This window comes from Homarus americanus, unplaced genomic scaffold (genome assembly GCF_018991925.1).
Source record: "Homarus americanus isolate GMGI-L3 unplaced genomic scaffold, GMGI_Hamer_2.0 scaffold7626, whole genome shotgun sequence".
NCBI lineage: Eukaryota > Metazoa > Arthropoda > Malacostraca > Decapoda > Nephropidae > Homarus > Homarus americanus.
This window is the reverse complement of record NW_024718273.1, coordinates 2199001-2218202: the sequence shown is the minus strand read 5'-3', so window position 1 is coordinate 2218202 and position 19202 is coordinate 2199001. Positions and strand designations below refer to the sequence as shown.

The 19202-nt window shown below is 39.0% G+C and overlaps 1 protein-coding gene across 1 annotated transcript in view; it reads left to right on the top strand.

Moving 5' to 3' along the window:
• Positions 1-18919, top strand: part of LOC121859369 — a 532182-nt gene extending 513263 nt beyond the window's left edge. Inside the window, exons 93-97 of the mRNA XM_042356146.1 lie at positions 703-855; positions 7810-7961; positions 9306-9556; positions 10146-10301; positions 18247-18919. Of these exons, the coding sequence (XP_042212080.1) occupies positions 703-855; positions 7810-7961; positions 9306-9556; positions 10146-10301; positions 18247-18479 (945 nt within the window). The 3' untranslated portion in view covers positions 18480-18919. The remainder of the gene's footprint in view (positions 1-702; positions 856-7809; positions 7962-9305; positions 9557-10145; positions 10302-18246) is intronic.
• Positions 18920-19202: the final 283 nt, after the last annotated feature.

Here is a 19202-nt window from a genome sequence, read left to right as displayed (position 1 = left end):
GCTCTCTCTCAGTCTTTGTAATTCAGTTGTCTCTGAAGATTTCTTGAATAAAGACGAAAGCTAAGGTTCTCTCCATGTTTCCAATATATATATATATATATATATATATATATATATATATATATATATATATATATATATATATATATATATATATATATATATATATATATATATATAAATCTTGATAAAATCACACGGGAAAATGGAAACAATGGAGTACCTTAGCTTTCGTCTTTATTCAAGACATCTTCAGAGGCAACTGAAAACCTTTGATCTAGATGTATGATAGTTATTTAGTGGGTCCCTTATTTTTGACCTGACCTGACTAGTCACGTCACCCCCCTTCTCTTAAGCTCCTCTACGTGTGTGTTGGTGTGGGGATTAGTGGATGACATCATTATGACATGACCTCATGTTTTTAAGGTCACCCTGTATATTTAAGCCTCTCTCTGTCCATGTAATCCAGTTGCCTCTGAAGATGTCTTGAATAAAGACGAAAGCTAAGGTGCTCCGTTGTTTCCCTTTTTCCGTGTGATTTTATCAAGATTTATCTTATCCACGTTTTCATTGTGGATCTACATGAATATATATATATATATATATATATATATATATATATATATATATATATATATATATAATAATAATGTACAACTAAGTAAAGGTATTTCTGTACAGTACTAATTTTTTGTATGTTAGGACCAGATCCAGATTCAGGCTGTGGAGGTTCAGTGCAACAAGCCAAGCAAGGAAGAACTTGAGCATTATGTATTTGAAGAGAAGAAAGTAGCTGACCAGTGTTGCTCTGTGTTCACCCGTAAGGCTTGCCTCATGAATGACACTCCAGTCAAAGTAAGTCAGATTCTTCTCCATTATCTCTACTCAACTAGATTAGACACTTGTGCAAGAGGTGATCCACTACACTGTGCCTGATAATCTGAAGAGTGGAATGCATTGCCTTACATAAGTTTCTATCTTTGCCCATCATCACACACTTCAACACTGTTTTAGATCACTATAAGAGCGAAGAATCTTGATGACATTGCCCTAAACTGCCCAAACACTTGCATAGATATCTGTGTACTGTAATACTTTCTTATTAGAACACTTAATTTTTTCTTGCTTGATATTACTGTCGGAAATTTGTCACTGTTCCCTTGACAACAGTACTAATAAGCTGTGAACCACTATTATGCCGAGGTCTTTTAAATATATATTCCATTTCTTGGTTCAAAGGGTTATGTCAGGAAATACTTCCCCTTGCAGGAATTATGTTTCACAGCAACCATACTCAAACACTTGGTCTCTGATTCACAAGTGTAGGGGGTAACCTAATTGGTCTGGATTGAAATACACAACGATGCCATAGAGAAATCCGACTGCGAGAGAGATTTAGGAGTAATGATAAGTAGGAACCTTAAGCCAAGTAAACAATGTGTTTTTGCTCGTAACAAGGCTAATAAAGTACTTGGGTTCATACAAAGGAGTGTTAGTTACAAGACTAGCGAGGTCATCCTAAAACTGTATCTTGCTCTTGTGAGACCACACCTGGATTACGCAGTTCAGTTCTGGTCACCGTATTACAGAATGGATATAGAATCCTTGGAAAGAATTCAGAGGAGAATGACAAGACTAATCCCGGGCATTAGGAACCTTGAGTATAGAGACAGGTTAAAGCATCTTAATTTGCACTCCCTTGAGAGACGTAGAGCGAGGGGCGACCTGATAGAGGTGTATAAGTGGAAGGCAGGGCTAAACAAAGGGGACATTACAAAGGTACTCAAACTATCCAACCAGGAGCGAACTCGTAACAATGGTTTTAAATTAGACAAATTTAGATTTAGGCGTGAAATAGGTAAACACTGGTTTGGAAACAGAGTAGTGGATGAATGGAACAAGTTACCAAATATCATCATTAACTCGAATACGCTGAATTGCTTCAAACATAGGTTGGATGCTCATATGAGCAATTGGGGTTGGGTGTAAACGGGACTGCCCAGTATGGGCCAATAGGCCCGCTGCAGTTTCCTCCATTCTTATGTTATGTTATTCAGTGGTCCCTAATAGTAGTGAAAAGGTTCTAGAACAATGTCACCATCTACATTAACATACTGATACAGATGAACTTTCATTAATCAAGGTGTTAACCTCCTGGACAATAGCTCTATAAGATGGGTTAGTTGTCATAAGACAATGCAAAATTAAACGTACAACCCTCATGTGGTAAAGCGTAATGTAAACCCTCAAAAATGAACTATAGAAACTTATTATTTATTAGGTAAACAAGGTAAATATGTAGGTGATAGTTATTGCAGTATTAAAGGTCAACTCCTACACTTAAAGTATCACTGTAACACAAGAATTTTAGGTAGCCACTAAAAATTTTCTTCTTCATGTTGTACTAGAAGTCTAAACTTCTTGCATAATAATACAGACAAGTCCTGTACCTACCTGTGGGGTTTTTTCGTAGATGGTAATAGTTTAACTAATTGTAATCAATAACCAGGGCCGGCCCCAGCTTCAGAGTGGCCCTGTGCAAGATAATGGTTGGGGCCCATTTCTTAGACAAGCTTTCCAGGGCTTCCATCATGTCCAGTACCTCACCCACACATATTCTTAATTATCTATGAGAACATGTGCACACCCGCAATTATATTATACAGGAGTACCCCAATAACCGACATATATAGGGACCGGGAAAAGTTGTTGCTTAGTGAATCAACGGTTATCGAATCAATTAATCCCATAAGAACATAACAAATTCGGAGGAATAGGGACCGGCCACCCTTGATGTATATCTGTACTGAACACTGTCAACTAAGAAAATAAAGCAGACGTATAAAGCAAGCATAATAAACCTTAAATAAGCAATGTAAAGCATAAATCGAGACAGTTATTTACTTGTGTTGCGGATGGTAGAGACGGTCAAGGGTGGTTCATCACCACTGGGGTGTTTAGACATGATTGAGTAACACACTAAATCTGAAATAACGAAAAATACGAAGTCAGAAACACATAGTAAGTGTGAACAAGAACAAAGATGGCGGGAATGAGTCGGAGACAGTGCACAGAGGCCGCTGGTGGCAAAAAATTGCACCACGGTCATGTAGAAAGTCTTCTATCCACGCTCGGACATTTCTCTGAATTCCGTACCCTTCCAGTTTGATTTTCAGCCTTTCGTGGGGTACACTGTCGAAAGCCTTGGCAAAATCTTGGTATATATTGTCGATATTACCACCCCGTTCCAGAATATGGGTCCAAATATCCAATACCTTGAGCAACTGTGTTAAGCAGGAGCGCCCCGGCATAAAACCGTGTTGGCAATCCTTTACATGGTTGTTTCGTAGTAGATGTTCCATCGCGGCTTCTCTGATAATACTTTCAAGTACTTTACATATGCTGTTCAGGCTCACCGGTCTATAGTTGTTCGTGGAATGACGATCGCCCTTCTTGAAGATAGGACTCACATGATTAATTTTCCAATCACTGGGGATCCTTTGTTCATCCAGGCATTTACAGAACAGCATCTTCAGGGGCTCGGCAAGCTCGTTGCACAACTCTCTTAACACTCTGGGATGCACCATGTCAGGGCCAGGACTATTATGGACCTTTAGCTTTGACAGTTTATATCTAACACCCTCTTCTGTGAACACAAAGTGGGTCAGTGCTGTGTCGAACCATCTGTCCTCAAACGCAGGAAGGTTAATCGCATCCTCTCTTGTGATCACCGAGGAAAAGAAGCTGTTTAATGCCCCAGCTTTATCCTGGTCAGAATCTGCGTAACTACCATGTTCAAGCCTCAGGTCTGATACTCCTACTCGCATTTTTATTTTCGACTTTGCCTAGCGGTAAAATGCCTTTGGGTTTGACTTGACCTCACTTGCAGCCAGCCTCTGGAACTCCTTTTCAGCCTTTCTACACTCTGCCTTTGCTTGGTTTCTGGCTCTTGCATACAACCACCGCATGGTTCATGTGTAGGGATCCCCTCGTATTCCCAGAGGCACTGGGTTTGGTCTTGGGTATGTATTTATCGATCAAATGGGTCACTTTACTAGTTATGATATTCAGCGTAGTGTCTGCGTTCTTGTGCCTTAATGAGTCGGGCCATTCCCTCATCCCATTGTAATTTCCCTTGTAATATTTGCACCTTGGTCTGGCCTTATCTTGAATTAGGTAACAGGTAAATCTGAATGACAACACTATATGGCGACTGGTGCCAACTAGGGCAAGGTGTTCCAGTTTGGCCACCATATCCTCCTCGTTTGTTATGATAAGGTCTAGTGGCTTGGGTGTTTGACCCCCTCTGTAATGTGTTGGGTCTCTAACATGTTGCAACAGAAAATTATGTGGGAGTTTCTACAAAAAGAGTAGCAGGGTTATTCAAATAATTTCGGGTGAACTCGTTTCTCCAGTCGATGTCGCCATAGTTAAAGTCCCCCATGAGAAGGAGGTGGCTAGGGTTGATCATCGCCGCATTGTCTATTAAGGATCTTAAGTTCCTTTGATTTAGTGGGCCACAGTTTGGGGACCTGTAGATACACCTGATAATAAGTAAGTCCCCTTCCTCTTGGAATCTTCAAAAACATCCTCTCCCTGTACCCTCGCCTGTCTGGCTCTAAGGTCTTCCCTAGCATAGATAACCATACCCCTCTTGCAATTTTTTTGAGAAAGGTTTGTAAATGAGTCATATCCAGCAATACTGAACTTAAATTCTCCTGTTCTTGTACAACAGTTCTACAACTCCTACTATATCGGGTTGGTGTACCTTCAGTAGTGTTTCAAACTCCTCTCTCTTATCAAGGAACGTGTCAGTATTAGTGTATATGACATTCAAGCCAGAATTTGTTCTCGGTAACGTCTCTGCTCTTAGTAGCAACTCCACTCCCCCTCCATTCTCAGAAGCTGCAGCATTTGCTAAGGGTGTGGTTAGAAATGCCATTTTTTGCACGGTGCTCGCCTTCTCCCGGCTGATAGGCGGAGCTGGTGCCACCTCCCGGGTGGGGGTGTAGAGCGGGTGGAGGGTGCGCTGCTGCCCCCTGGCTCTGTGTTGGCACACTTGCTTCCACTACCCTCCCCCTGATTATAACCCATGTACACCCGTCCTTTTTCCTCCTTGACTCCTCCCTCTTCTGCTTCAAGCCCTCTGCATTACCGTGCGATCTGGGTGAACGAGTACACTCCGAAATGCCTCGCTCCTTGCTTAGTTTTTTGCCTGACGAATAACCTCCCATTTCTCCTCCTTACTCACTAGTGTGATCCTGAGGGGGTCAGGCTTATCCCCTGCTTTTGTCCCAGCCTCCTCATATCCTGAGGGGTTGATGGCATCATCAGAACTTCCTACAAATATTCCTAAACTGCATCTTATCGTGTGCTTTCCTACTCTCATTTCCCTCCGCCTGGCTCTCAGGGACTCCAAAAACTATTACATTGTTTCTGCTCTGGAAACGTTCCCATTGTTCCTTCTCTCTCCTAACAGTAGGTCTGCTAATTTTCATTTCTTCGACATATATCCTCTGAGTCCCTAGCTGCTGTAGAACCTGTTCTGAACTCGCATTACTCTCCGCCACCCCCGTGGCCCTGCTAATGCCTCAGCATAACTCCTCTTAGCAACCACCTCCATTCTATCAGCTACTTCCTCAGTCTTAACAAGGATCTCTTTCCCGACTTGTCCTAGTTTGGTAACCAGCAAGGCTCCAGCTTCATCTATTTTCGTCCTTCGGGCCTCGTTCCCCTATGGCTTGCAGTCGCCTCTTTCACCTTGATTATGCAGTCAGGGCAATACCAGCACCAGCGTTCATTCTTTACGGCAGCTTGCATCGTCCTAAACATTGCATTGGTCAGGCCTGTACCATCTACATCCGTCGCCCCCCTGCAGTGATCACATCTCATACCCCTCATGGTTGTTGCAGTTGTGCGGTGGGGGAGGTGCAGACTGTGTATATATCTACACCTATTTAATAAAAAACAGTACTTAGCTGCCCTCTACTGGTTTTAACCTCCTCTGTTGCCTTTAGAGTTGTCTTCTGTTTTTTTGTTTTGTTTTTCAGTTCACTTCGGCGATTTGTCGGTATCTACAGTATGTGCTATTTCTATATACTCGTACACTGCATTTTGCTATGCATAACGGATTTTATACGCCCACTCAATCCTTTCGAAACATAGAAAAAAACTTTCTTTGGGGCTGTAATAGAATGCCTTTTAGGATAGCCAAGCTTGTTGATTTTTATTACTATATTTTATTTTAACTATTATATCCTTATACTTTCTTTTCCAGTTCTCATCAACGATAATATCTCTTTGTTCTATCACTGTGTACACTGTAATTCCCTGTGAATGGTGTATTATAGGCACAGTTTTAGTCCTTGAGAAAGCAGACAAACAAAATAAAATTAAAAGTCTCTTTTGGCACCTATAACACGACTTGGTCTCTGCTGGCAGTGGTGCCTTACCAGCTTGCTTGCTAGTTTGTATTCACTTTAAGTTATTTACAACCTCTTCTGCAGTCACTGATGGCACTATGAACTGATTTAACTAAAAGCACAGTACTACACTCTCTGGTTAGCCTGTATCACAGCCGTGACCACAACTCCGTAAAAGAAAAAAATGTTTTGTTATATGGCAATGATTTTGTGGTTGTAGGCCTACTGACCTGGGCTGTACCTCCAACTCGGTGGAAATTGAGTTTAAAAACTACAATCGCGTATAGCATTAAAAATCCTTCATCGATTTACACTTTCACATCACTAAGACGATCTTGATGTTCTTATGTAATCACTGTCCAATTTCTGCCGCTCAACAACGAAGGCCTGAATGCCGAACACGCTTTGTTACAGAGACACAACACTACCCGACCCGCAATGCTTATTTAAGGTTTATTATGTGCTAACATTTTTGTCTGCTTTATTTTCTTTCTTGACAGTGTGAACTATATATATATATATATATATATATATATATATATATATATATATATATATATATATATATATATATATATATATATATATGTATATATATATATATATAAAGGTAGATGGGAGTTTTTGGAGGGTGGCCGGTCCCGAACCCTTTGAATTTGTTATGTTCTTATGGGATTAATTGCTTTGATAATCGTTGCTTCACTAAGCAACAACTTTTCCCAGTCCCTGCATCGATTATTGTGGAACTTCTGAATGTGGATTTTTTTGGCAAAAAAATTTGTGAAAATCTTGGCTCATATGTCTTTGTTCTTTGAATATTTCTTTTTATTTATTTTAAGTATGTGATCCACAAGTGTTTCTTCTCCTTAAAGCAAGAATCTTAGACTGTGGACCAAGGCACAGCACCTCTACAGTACAACAATTAATTTGTTTTGTATTGTCACACACCATACACCCATATACATTTATTCTGTTCTTGAGGTTTTCATTATTCCTATTAATCTACTCCATGCATAGTGCGGTAGGAAACAAAAATAATTGACCCTGTTGAAAGTAGATGAAAATTTTTATCTTTTTGTTGACTTTATCTCTGTATCAATCAGAGTACCATCCTCATATCGAAGGGTTGGTGACCATATTCCTTTACCCTAAACGTTCTTGGGCTGTTTTTACCAATCCCCAAGGTTTTGTATCTCTTTGGGAATGCAGTTTTTAATTTATTTCATCCATCCCAGTCTCTGCCTTCCTACCCTAAATTTTGCCCATTAATAATTTTGTTATTAATCTCTCATTCCTAATTATATGACCAAAGTAACTCTGTACAGTATACAGTACTGAAAATTATCAGGGTAAACATATTATTCTTTTCTATGAATATACATTACAGGCTGGAGAAAGTGTTCATGATCCAGATGATAACTGTGCCACCATCAGCTGTGTGGCTGGTGCAGATGGCAATGTCACACGTCGTGAGAGAGAGACCACTTGTGACACAAACTGTGAATTAGGCTCAACCTATGTTCAACCATTACCTTTTAGGTAAGTGTAATTCAACTGAGAATGAATATTTTTGCTGAGGTGTTACTCAAGTGAAGACGACACAAGTTTGGTAAATATTTTATGTTGAATAAACTACCAGTGAAAGATTTTCTCATCTGTAAGTTTCAAGTTGCATATACAGTACAATACAATGTGCACTGATGAAAAAACTCTTTCTTAATTTCTAAAATAATATCTTACAATATATTGTTGATAGATTTTAAAGCCAAACAGCTGTGAGAATATTTGAAAGTTCATGAATTTTTTAACTGCATGTAAATATTAAGAAATAAATTAAATTCTAAAAAATACAGTGTGATGGTTGTGGTATAACACAGTGTGATGGTTGTGGTATAACACAGTGTGATGGTTGTGGTATAACACAGTGTGATGGTTGTGGTATAACACAGTGTGATGGTTGTGGTATAACACAGTGTGATGGTTGTGGTATAACACAGTGTGATGGTTGTGGTATAACACAGTGTGATGGTTGTGGTATAACACAATGTGATGGTTGTGGTATAACACAGTGTGATGGTTGTGGTATAACACAGTGTGATGGTTGTGGTATAACACAGTGTGATGGTTGTGGTATAACACAGTGTGATGGTTGTACTGTAAGTGTTTTATCGTAGACTGAAATTTATTTATTTATTTTTGTTTTTTACTGAGATTAGCCCACCAGGACACTGACCCACATCAGGGATTGGGGGCGAAAATATAATAATAATAATAATAATAATAATAATAATAATAATAAGCTATAAACAAATTAATAAAAATATAATAAAATACTACTACTGCTACTACTACTAATAATAATTTTTTATATTATATTTAAAATTATGAATAATAATAATAATAATAATAATAATAAGACCATAAATAAATACAAAGATAAAGAAAAGATCAAGATTGAAAAACGATATACAGTATGTATGTTGTGTTGTCAGAGTAAGAGAAACAACTGAGACCCTGCAGTTGTGTGTAAATGAGGCAGAATGTCTGATCAGCAACCTGAGACTTGGTCACAAATTTTGTGATGCCATATGGCAGCAGTGTCTACCATTAGACAACACATTATGCTTCCAATACCTCCCTGTTTGATAGTTGCCTACTGTAGACAATTAGTATTTTATTCTTGATAAACAGTATTTTTATTCACATATACTGTATAGTTATATTTGATTAATGCAAAGTAACATAATTAATTAGAAGACAACATTACAGCATATAAAGTGCATTATATTGTTCAGAGATATAAGCTGAAGGCTATGGGCATTGGTGAAGTATATAGGTGGTCACTTATGTGAAAGTTAATAGCCTTTATTGTTTTTATAACAGCACTGATTGTTGTGGTAAGTGCATCAAGACACACTGTGTTGACGATGGCACGTCATACTCCATCGGTGAACGTTGGGAAAGTGAAGGAGATGTGTGTTATGAATACAGCTGTGAGACCCGTAATGATGTCATGACTACTGTTGCTGTCAAGAAAGAGTGTCCATACTTTGACCCTGAGTGTCCCGAGGAGGAAATATATATAGATGAGTTGCGTTGTTGTAAACTATGCAATATCACAAGACAAGAAAAAAGTAAGTGGCCATCCACCTGTCTGTGTGTTACTCAATGTAATAATTTCAATACATCACTGGGTGTGAGAAGCACTTCATCAGGGTAACGTCAGCTAGCAGACACTTAAGCTGGGCATCTCTTGTTAATAAATATAGGCATAAATGTTAATATATTAATTTACAGGTATTATTAGTAGTAAGGTTATGTAACTAGTTGATAATGTTGTCACAGACGACATTTCATCTCCTTCAGGTTTTCGCTTGTCATGTTTGTATTATCTCTTGCTGTACAGTATAATTTAAAACCTTGAAGTGTTAAGCGTTCAGTTTTTTCCATAGATGAATGTGAGTTAAAGCACTATATTAACTAAACATTTTGCTTTTATTTCTTTATTTTATATTTCATATTTTGTATTATAAATACCATATTCATGCTACTACACACTCGTGGTCCCTCAGAAGGCTGAAACACTAAAACTTAGTGATAATGGGTTCATAGAAATGTAGACAATAGTGAACTGCATTTCTAATTAAAAAAAAAGATTTTCCAATAATGTTTTCAAGTGTTTTTTTAACTGATGCCTAAAATACGCTATATTTTACAACCCAGGAGACTGCAAGCCAAAGGCCATGCCTCTTGAAGAAACTATTGGTATCTTCCAAATATCTACACGACATGTGGGAACATGTAAAAATCCCGCTCCTGTACCTGACTTCAAGCAGTGCTCTGGACACTGTGACTCCTACACCCTTTTCCAGGGCCAAGGTAAAGAATTTTGCTTTGTGGTATACAGTCCCTTTCAGCTTCCATTGACATATGCCAATAGCTTGTCATTTAAATGTGTATTTTTTTTACCAAACGCGGGGTTAAGTTCCTGGAAAACCCCGTGAATGGTAAATCCACGGTTGGCAAGACTAAAGGCTTATGGGAAATAGGGGGTTAGGTTCAATGGCCGCCTATGACACTCATCAAAGTTTCTTGTTCCCTCACAAAACAATACCTGCATTGTACATCTCATTAAATTTGAGACAAATATAAGGAAATAAAAACTGAGCGGAATACAGAAACAATTTGGATAGAATTAAGCGATGGTAGGGAAAAATTAATCACAGGAGTAATATATAGACCTCCCAATCTTGATAGAGTCAATGAGCGACTTATCTGGGATGAAATGCACAGGGCTTCCATACACAACAAAGTCTGTATAGTAGGCGACTTTAACCTTGGCCAAATAGATTGGACTGACCCTACGGGTAACTCAGAATCAGAGGATTTTCTCGAGACGATTCAGGACTGTTTCCTAAGTCAACATATAACCGAACCCACACGGGGTAATAATATACTCGATTTAGTTCTGTCGTACAGAGAAAACCTCATTAGCAATGTCGAGGTAGGGAACGAACTTGCAAACAGCGATCACAAAGAAATTCGATTCCAGTTAGATTTTCAGGGCAGACGTAAGGAAAATTCCACTAAAGTACCAGATTTCAGAAGGGCAAACTTTGACAGTTTAAAGAGGCAGCTGAGAGAGGGGGTGTCGCGCTTGGCCGTGAACGTGACAGATGACTCCGACCTGATAACGACATCTGAGACTGCCAAGTTCCACGTCAATTTAAATAATGAGTTACTTAATGCACAGAGGCAGAACATACCATACAAAAAATTCAGATCAGACAACAATGACCCTAAATGGATAAATAATTATTTAAAGAACATCATTGGCCAAAGGAAGGCTATAGGTAGAAGGATAAAGCGTGGCGAAATTTACCTCCAGGATTATTATAAGATATTGGCGAGTAGAGTTAAAACCGAGATAAGGAAAGCCAAGAGGGATAATGAGGTAAGGATAGCAAGGGAGGCGAAGACAAACCCCAAAGGATTCTACCATATGTATCAGACTAAAACACGAGGAAAGATTGGACCAATACGGTCAGATACCGGCGAGCTCACTGATAACGACGGAGAAATGAGCAATAATTTGAATAAATATTTTTCAACAGTTTTCACCACCGAAAATTTAAACATAATACCCGAGGCACCGACTCTATTCAGAGATAGTGAAGAAAACAAATTAAGCGAGATAGTAATGACTAGTAACGATGTTAGTAATCAAATAGACAAACCAAATCCTAATAGGTCACCTGGTCCCGATGAGATATTTGCCAGAGTATTAAAGGAATGTAAGGAAGAGCTTAGTATGCCCTTAGCAAAGTTGTTTCACATGTCCTTAAAAACAGGTGTAGTACCAGAATCCTGGAGGATAGGGAATGTAATACCGATTTTCAAGAAGGGGGATAGATCACTATCCTCTAACTACTGCCCAATCAGTCTAACATCAATAGTAGGCAAATTACTGGAAGCAATCCTTTCAAACTCTATTCGAAATCACCTGGAGAAGCACCGATTGATCAATGATTCCAAGCATGGCTTCACAAGCGGACGTTCTTGTCTAACTAATCTATTAACATTCTTTTCATCAGTTTTCGAATCCGTGGACGAGGGGCACAATTATGATGTGGTATATCTCGACTTTAGCAAAGCCTACGACAGAGTCCCCCACGAAAGACTAATTAGAAAGGTAGAAGCTCATGGCATCAAAGGTAACATCCTTAAATGGATTATGGTGCGGTTACTGGACAGGAAACAGCAAGTGAGCATTAACGGCACTAAGTCCCATTGGAGCAACGTCACGAGTGGAGTTCCCCAAGGCTCAGTACTTGGACCATTATTATTTATTATATACATAAACGACATAGATATCGGCATAGACAGCAACATAAGTAAATTTGCTGATGGCACTAAAATAGGACGTGTTATTAAATCTGACGAGGACTCAGCAAAACTACAGGAAGATCTAAACAAATTTTTCGAATGGTCTGAAAAATGGCAGATGAAATTCAACGTGGGCAAATGTAAAGTACTCAGTATAGGAGATATAAACAGGGAAACCAGATACCAGATGAACAACGATGCCATAGAGAAATCCGACTGCGAGAGAGATTTAGGAGTAATGATAAGTAGGAACCTTAAGCCAAGTAAACAATGTGTTTTTGCTCGTAACATGGCTAATAAAGTACTTGGGTTCATATGTTGAGCAGCATATAAGATCAGCGGAGGTCATCCAAATCAGAGCCTTGTAGACCACACCTGGATTATGCAGTCTGTTCTACTGCTGGGGAATACAGAATGGACATAGAACGCTGGAAGAATTCAGAGGAGAATGACAAGATTAACCTGGGGCATTAGGGAACCTGAGACAGAGACAGGTTAAAGTATCTTAATTTGCACCCCTCGAGAGACGGTAGAGGAGGGGCTATCTGATAGAGGCAAAAATAGTGGAAGTCAGGGGCTAAACAAAGGGACATTACAAAGACACTCAAACTATCCAATCCAGGAGCGAACTTTCGTAACAATGGTTTGAATTAGACAACTAGATTTAGGCGAAACAGGGTAAACACTGGTTTTGGGAAACAGTGATGAGTGGTCAAGTTACCAACATCATCATTAACTCGAATACTCAATAGCTTCTTCAAACATGGGTTGATGCTTATATGATTGATTTTGATTGATTGTTGTTTTTGCAGTGGCTACTTTTATTGTGCACCCCTACACTCATCCTGTGAGCGGTAGCGCAAAAAGGATTGCCAGAGTAGGGCTTAAGGTATGGTCATAATAATTAACCCCCTGTTGTCAGGATATTATAGCACCGAAAAGTTGCATACAGTATTTCATTTACATTTATTTGTTTAGTTTATACATAAAGGGTAAATTTATTCACAAATGCGTGAGAATGAAAGTGGAGGGTATGTTCATTCTTACACTTTGTTATTCAGATTACGGGAGGCATTCGCTACTGCGTATTTGGTTTCACATGAGAACTGATATAGTTACTGAGTGCAAAAAGTGGATGGTATAATCTTACACATAAGTCGGCTATTCACAATAGAGATGAAGTGTTGTTATTTCACACACAGTGTGTTTTGGACCTGTTCCAAAGGTTTTATCTTCAAGCGCCAGTCGAGATTTGAAATAAGGTAAAATAAGTACAAAGGTTGTCAACACTTAACATTAGTTTTGTTTACATCTGCTTGAGGAACATACTGCCAAAGGTACTTATATTCTAACCTTAATCTAGCGGTTACAACATCTTGTAATCTAGTGATCTTGTTACTTGCTCCATATACATGTTTCACTTGATACATCTCATCATGGTAACCTATGGATCGACTAGTGCCTGTTTGCACTTGTCTACTTGCGTCAAACTCATCAATAAGTTCTTTCCTAATTACAGTTTTAAGGGTTCTTTTGACAGACCCAAATTGTATTCAACGGTGTCTTTGTTAGACGCGAGTTTGGCGAGGGCATCAACTCTGTCATGTTTTATGAGGCCTATGTGAGAGGGGATCCACAACAGTTTGACCCTGACACCCCGGTCAACAAGGCACGCATATTTGTGTCTGGCTTCAGAGACAAGATCGTGACAACCTGAGTCGAGGGTACCAAGGGCAAGTAGTGAGGATAGAGAGTCAGTGATGATGAGACTGTCAGTAACAGTGGTTTCAATGAATGAACGTATGAATCAGGTATTCATTTACCTCCACGGCGGGTCCCACTGACACTACACTCTCGCTACGTGCTATCAACTTTCTTTTCTAGAGACATTATATTCCTCACCTTTATCACTAACACCCAGTGTACGCTTGGGCGATAGTTAAAGGCAAAATAAATGTTATTACAATAGAAAATGTAATAAACATCCAGTGTACGGAGCGCTAAAATATGTCTGCCTAGTACGAGATCACAACACTGAGAAAGTGTGGTTCAACCAGTGGCGGAAAGCTGGACACTGCGCGGATGAATATATTAGAACACGGAGGGAACATGATGGCACGCTAAACCGCCGATTCCCAAAATTCATTGCTACAGTTGATAGAATCTCTGGATACCCTAAATCTGCAGATAGAAAATCTGCTGTTTGCAAGGGACTGCTGTATATACTGAACATAATACTAGATATTTACGTATACTTTGCAGTAACATAAGAATTACAGCAACTTTATGAATCTGTCATATGTCCAGGTATGAATTACTATATATGTAATCTCCCGATTTGAGGGATTTTTGAGTATTGAGAAAAATTTTCTTATCCCAGAAAAAATAGCACATAGCCAGATTTTTTCCAGGTACTGGTGAACATTTCCATGTCTAAATTATACATCTTGCATGGAGAGACTTAACTGCAGTCAGACAGACACAGAGATGTATTTATTTATGCAACCACTACTATACATGTACAATATAATGTAAATAAACTGCTGTATACACTATACTGTACTCACCAGCAGATGCTGTGGTCTTGAGCTTATGATACAGGCAGGTGAAATGGTGATATGATGATACTGGATGTCCTGTTCTGTACCATCTACTGTGGCAGCTGGTGCGAACTGTCACCCTCCTCTCCCTCCATGAAGGAGAGAGGTACTTCAGGAGTGACACGGGGGATTTCCATTAAGAAAGAAGTACTGGATTGTAATGATGGACAGGATGATGACATATGTGTTGATGGTGGTGGTAAAGGTGGTAGATGTGCCATCTCTGAAGTTGAGGGCTGTGGGCTGGGGCCAGAAACACTATCACCACTGGTACTAGGCAAACTGCCCAAGGAGACACCACTAGGACACCTGGGGACTGAAGTGGGGGGACCTTGGGGAAGTAGTCCTAAATCTGTTGTTATTTCATCTTGATCCTCTTTTGCAGTTTATCAATAGCAATTGCTATCATCTCCCGAAGGCTCTGGTAAATGGGTGCTCAGGTGCACCCTCCACCTACAACCACTCACCCACTTCCTCCTCGGTCACAGCAGTGTCTCCACTGTCACAGAAAATAGTGTGAACTTCTTCCACTTTGAAGCCCTCAAACTCTGCATCCTCCTGTAACACAGTTTCTACAGCAGCACCACTAACACCATTCAGGAGCCTCTTCCACTCATTCCTCAGTGTCGTCTCCGTAATCTTTTCCTTGGTTGCCTTGAGGTTGAACACTGCATCCCAGATGTTATTCAGGATCGTGGTCCCCTTTGTGTTTTCCTCCCACTCTGGCACTTTTACTTACGTTTACCCTCGTCACCACTGATCGGCTCATTAGCCGCTGGGCGGTCAGTCACATCTCTGTTACACACTGTTGTCAAGTATTGGATCCAGAATGTATTTGTACTTGCATCAGTGTTGGTCAAATCTGGTCTTGAATGAGCTCACACTCGGTGCCATCACAAAACTTTCAGCCTTTCAGGGGATACTCTTTCTGTTAAAACCCTTGGTCAGGTGTACTCTCACTCCTGCAGTCTTCCCTCGAAGACAAAGCTCCATGTTGTCCATCACAGAGTCACAACTATGGCTAATCCTGCGTGCTCCTGTCCACGTGACGTTTCCTGCTGCTTGTTTGATCTTAGCATGCTTTTAAATTGTGACCACAGTAGAAGCAGATTGACCAAGATTTTTCCCAACCTTGGTAGTGCCATCACCATGTCCATGATGCTTAATTACCTACAGCTTTGTTTCAAGAGTCACAGCCTTTCGTGGTTTCTTTGGTGTAGTACGGGTAGCCGAAGATTCAGCAGAATGCTTGAATGCCATAACAAATGTAGTAACGAAAGGATGGCATGGATAAAGAGAGATCCCTTTACACGCGCACACACACAACGAATGGCGAAAGGAAAGACGTGGGCTTGTGGGAGATGCGGGAAGGGGTATGCTCAGTGAGTAAGAAAACATCTTTGTGCAACTCTCCTCAAGAGAACCGCACCAACTGACTACTGGTGCGTGAAATTTGAAGTTTTCTCGTTTCTCGAAATAGTGGTGTCAATTTAGGAAATTCGCATCATACACATTAGTATGTTGACGAACACCTGTAATTAATTCTAGTAAATTGGTTGATTATGGTTTTGTGGAGTTTGTGACACTTGCTCCATTCATTTCACTGCTCCTGGTGCTTCACATCATTAACATACACTCTCAGATAACAGTCCTCAATCCTTCCATATCCATCACATCATGTAAATGTACATATAAAATCAGTAAGATACTATTTACATAGTTTGTAAACATTAGCCAGAATCCCTCTTAACCGTACGTCTCCAATAGCTGGAATTGAAATTTGCACAGAATTTTGCGGAAATCCAGGTTTGCGAACGATTTTCCAAGGGGCGCATTTTCTGGAACATTTTGAGAACATTTTCTGGGTATAGTACCTGGAAATTTCTGGGGATGGGGGATTTTTTCTGGGTCTGAGAGATGAAATAATGTGACATTATGGAAAATTCTCAGAAAATTCCAGTACTACCCAGAAAAATTCCAGGGAAGAGAGATTTTTTGTTCTGGATTTGGGAGATCATGTACTGTAATATGCAATTTCCAGAAATTCCGAGAAAATTTTTCCGGTACACAGGCTACCCGGAAAATTCCGGAGATGAGGGATTTTTTTCTGGGTTTGAGAGAGTTGTCTTGTTACTGGGAAATTTCTCATTCCCGGAAGTGCCAGCTAACAGAGATATCACTGTAATTGTGTATGGTATGTACTGCACTTTAAATGGTCAGCATAATTGTGGCTATTCTTTTTATTTTTTATTCACATCACATCTTATCTTTGTGGTCAGCCATCAGGACAAATGATAAGATTTAGACCAAAATATCTTAAGTGTAATTATCTGTTCAAAAATGTTTCAATTGTAAGTTATATAGGTTTAGAAATGAAAATAATGCACATACTGTACAGGGTATTGAATTCTTATTTTACTCTTCAAGAAAAACAAAAACAAACATTTAAACTCTGTTATTATTCTTCCATTTACATTGAAGTGTTTGACTCTGTGCCATATTGATATGTCTTGGAAGAGAAGCAGGTGATCACTTATCAAGAATACAATATTGTTTACTGTGCGGGACAAGTAGGTGTGTATATATGACAATATTCTGCACTAGTGCACTACAGTTATTGTATACTGAAATTTTATTTAAATATTTTATATATTTTAAAGTGAGATTCTGTTGTATTTAATTAATAAGAAAGCCATGGTCTGGGTTATCCTAGGGGGCTGTCGTACTCAGCATTATCATTTTATAGGGTCTTGTAATATAGCCCTTATTATTGCATAAGTATTGTATGAATACTTTGTTCAATTTATACCTCGTACAAAGTATGTCATGACAGCTATATTATGTTCAGGTACTGTTCAGGAAGTACTGAACAGTAGAGTACTCACAACAATCACTTATACCTGTAACTGGTTCATACAAATAAATAAGTTAATTCACTCTTATAGGAAACTGAGAGTTTTACCAGCAGAAATAATGACGATTGATTGTTAGACAGATAATAAGGACACTAATTGTCATATGCTAACAATTTGTGTTTCAATGCCAAATTGCATCTTATTTGTCGTATTGGGAACTGTACAATGCTAACTTTTGCATCTAGTGTTTTATTGCTGATTGATGATGAATTATAAGTTTCTTCAACGAGCATCACTGTTTCAAAATTATTTTGTAAAATTTATAACAGTCAAATGAATTAAGATTTTCTTGATATATTGTGATTTACTTTTGTACAGCGTTCAGTTTTTCATTTGGGCACAATGTTATTTTTGGCTTAGTCTATATGGACATATTTTTGTTTGGTTAATTGTTTATATAAACATATGTCTCTTTATTTTCAGGTCGCCAGGCATCTCATGTTCCTACATGTTTCTGCTGTAAACCTTCAAGATTTGAAAAGATACGGGTCCAGTTACGGTGTGACTCAGGGGTGACATTCAGTCCTGCGTATAACAATATTGCGGAGTGTGAGTGCCTCAAGTGTAATGATGGTATGCCTGAGTACATGGGTGATGCACCAATCCTTGATGATATTGAATTTTTTGCCATGACAGATGAACCTCTAAAACAGTAACACAGAGTTGATTGTGAAAAGCTAACCAAACATGACTTTAATTTGTTGATGACCCAAGCTGGATGAGGATATGCAGTGGTTCTACACACATTATTGTAAGCTCTTAGCAGCAGCAGCAGCACCAGCAGCTCATTTCATTTAATATTGATTCATTTCAGGTAGAAGCATAGTCATATTTTCTGAACTCATCCACCACTTTATTATTAAATAGCAAGTTCAATAAAGAGTTTATAATAATGTTAAAGGAACTGTACCTGGCTCAATAGACTTCTGAAGACGACTGACCTCCATGGACTATCTCTCACCCTGTAAATAGCCACATTTACTCATATTAAATGCAAGCAACAGAAAATACAAAAAAAGCTTGAGCAATGAAAAAAGTACAAAAATATTTCAACACAAATTTAGTGTTATTGTATCAATAAAAGGAACATGACTGATGCTGAATATTTCTATCCCAATATAACTAACTGTGTACACATTATTGAGCAGTATACTGGTGCCCAAAATTGGAAGTTGTATACTCTATACCCAGTACATCATGCAGTATTTTGATATATAGGGCTAATTTCTCAAAGCAACACATTGATTATTTTACAGTAAATGGTAATTACAGTACTTGCGTTCGGTTCTTCAGTGAGAGCGATGGTGGTAGCTACAACTTTACACGAGTTTTATACCATTTAATATGAACAAATATACAGTATTGCACAGTTGTAAAAA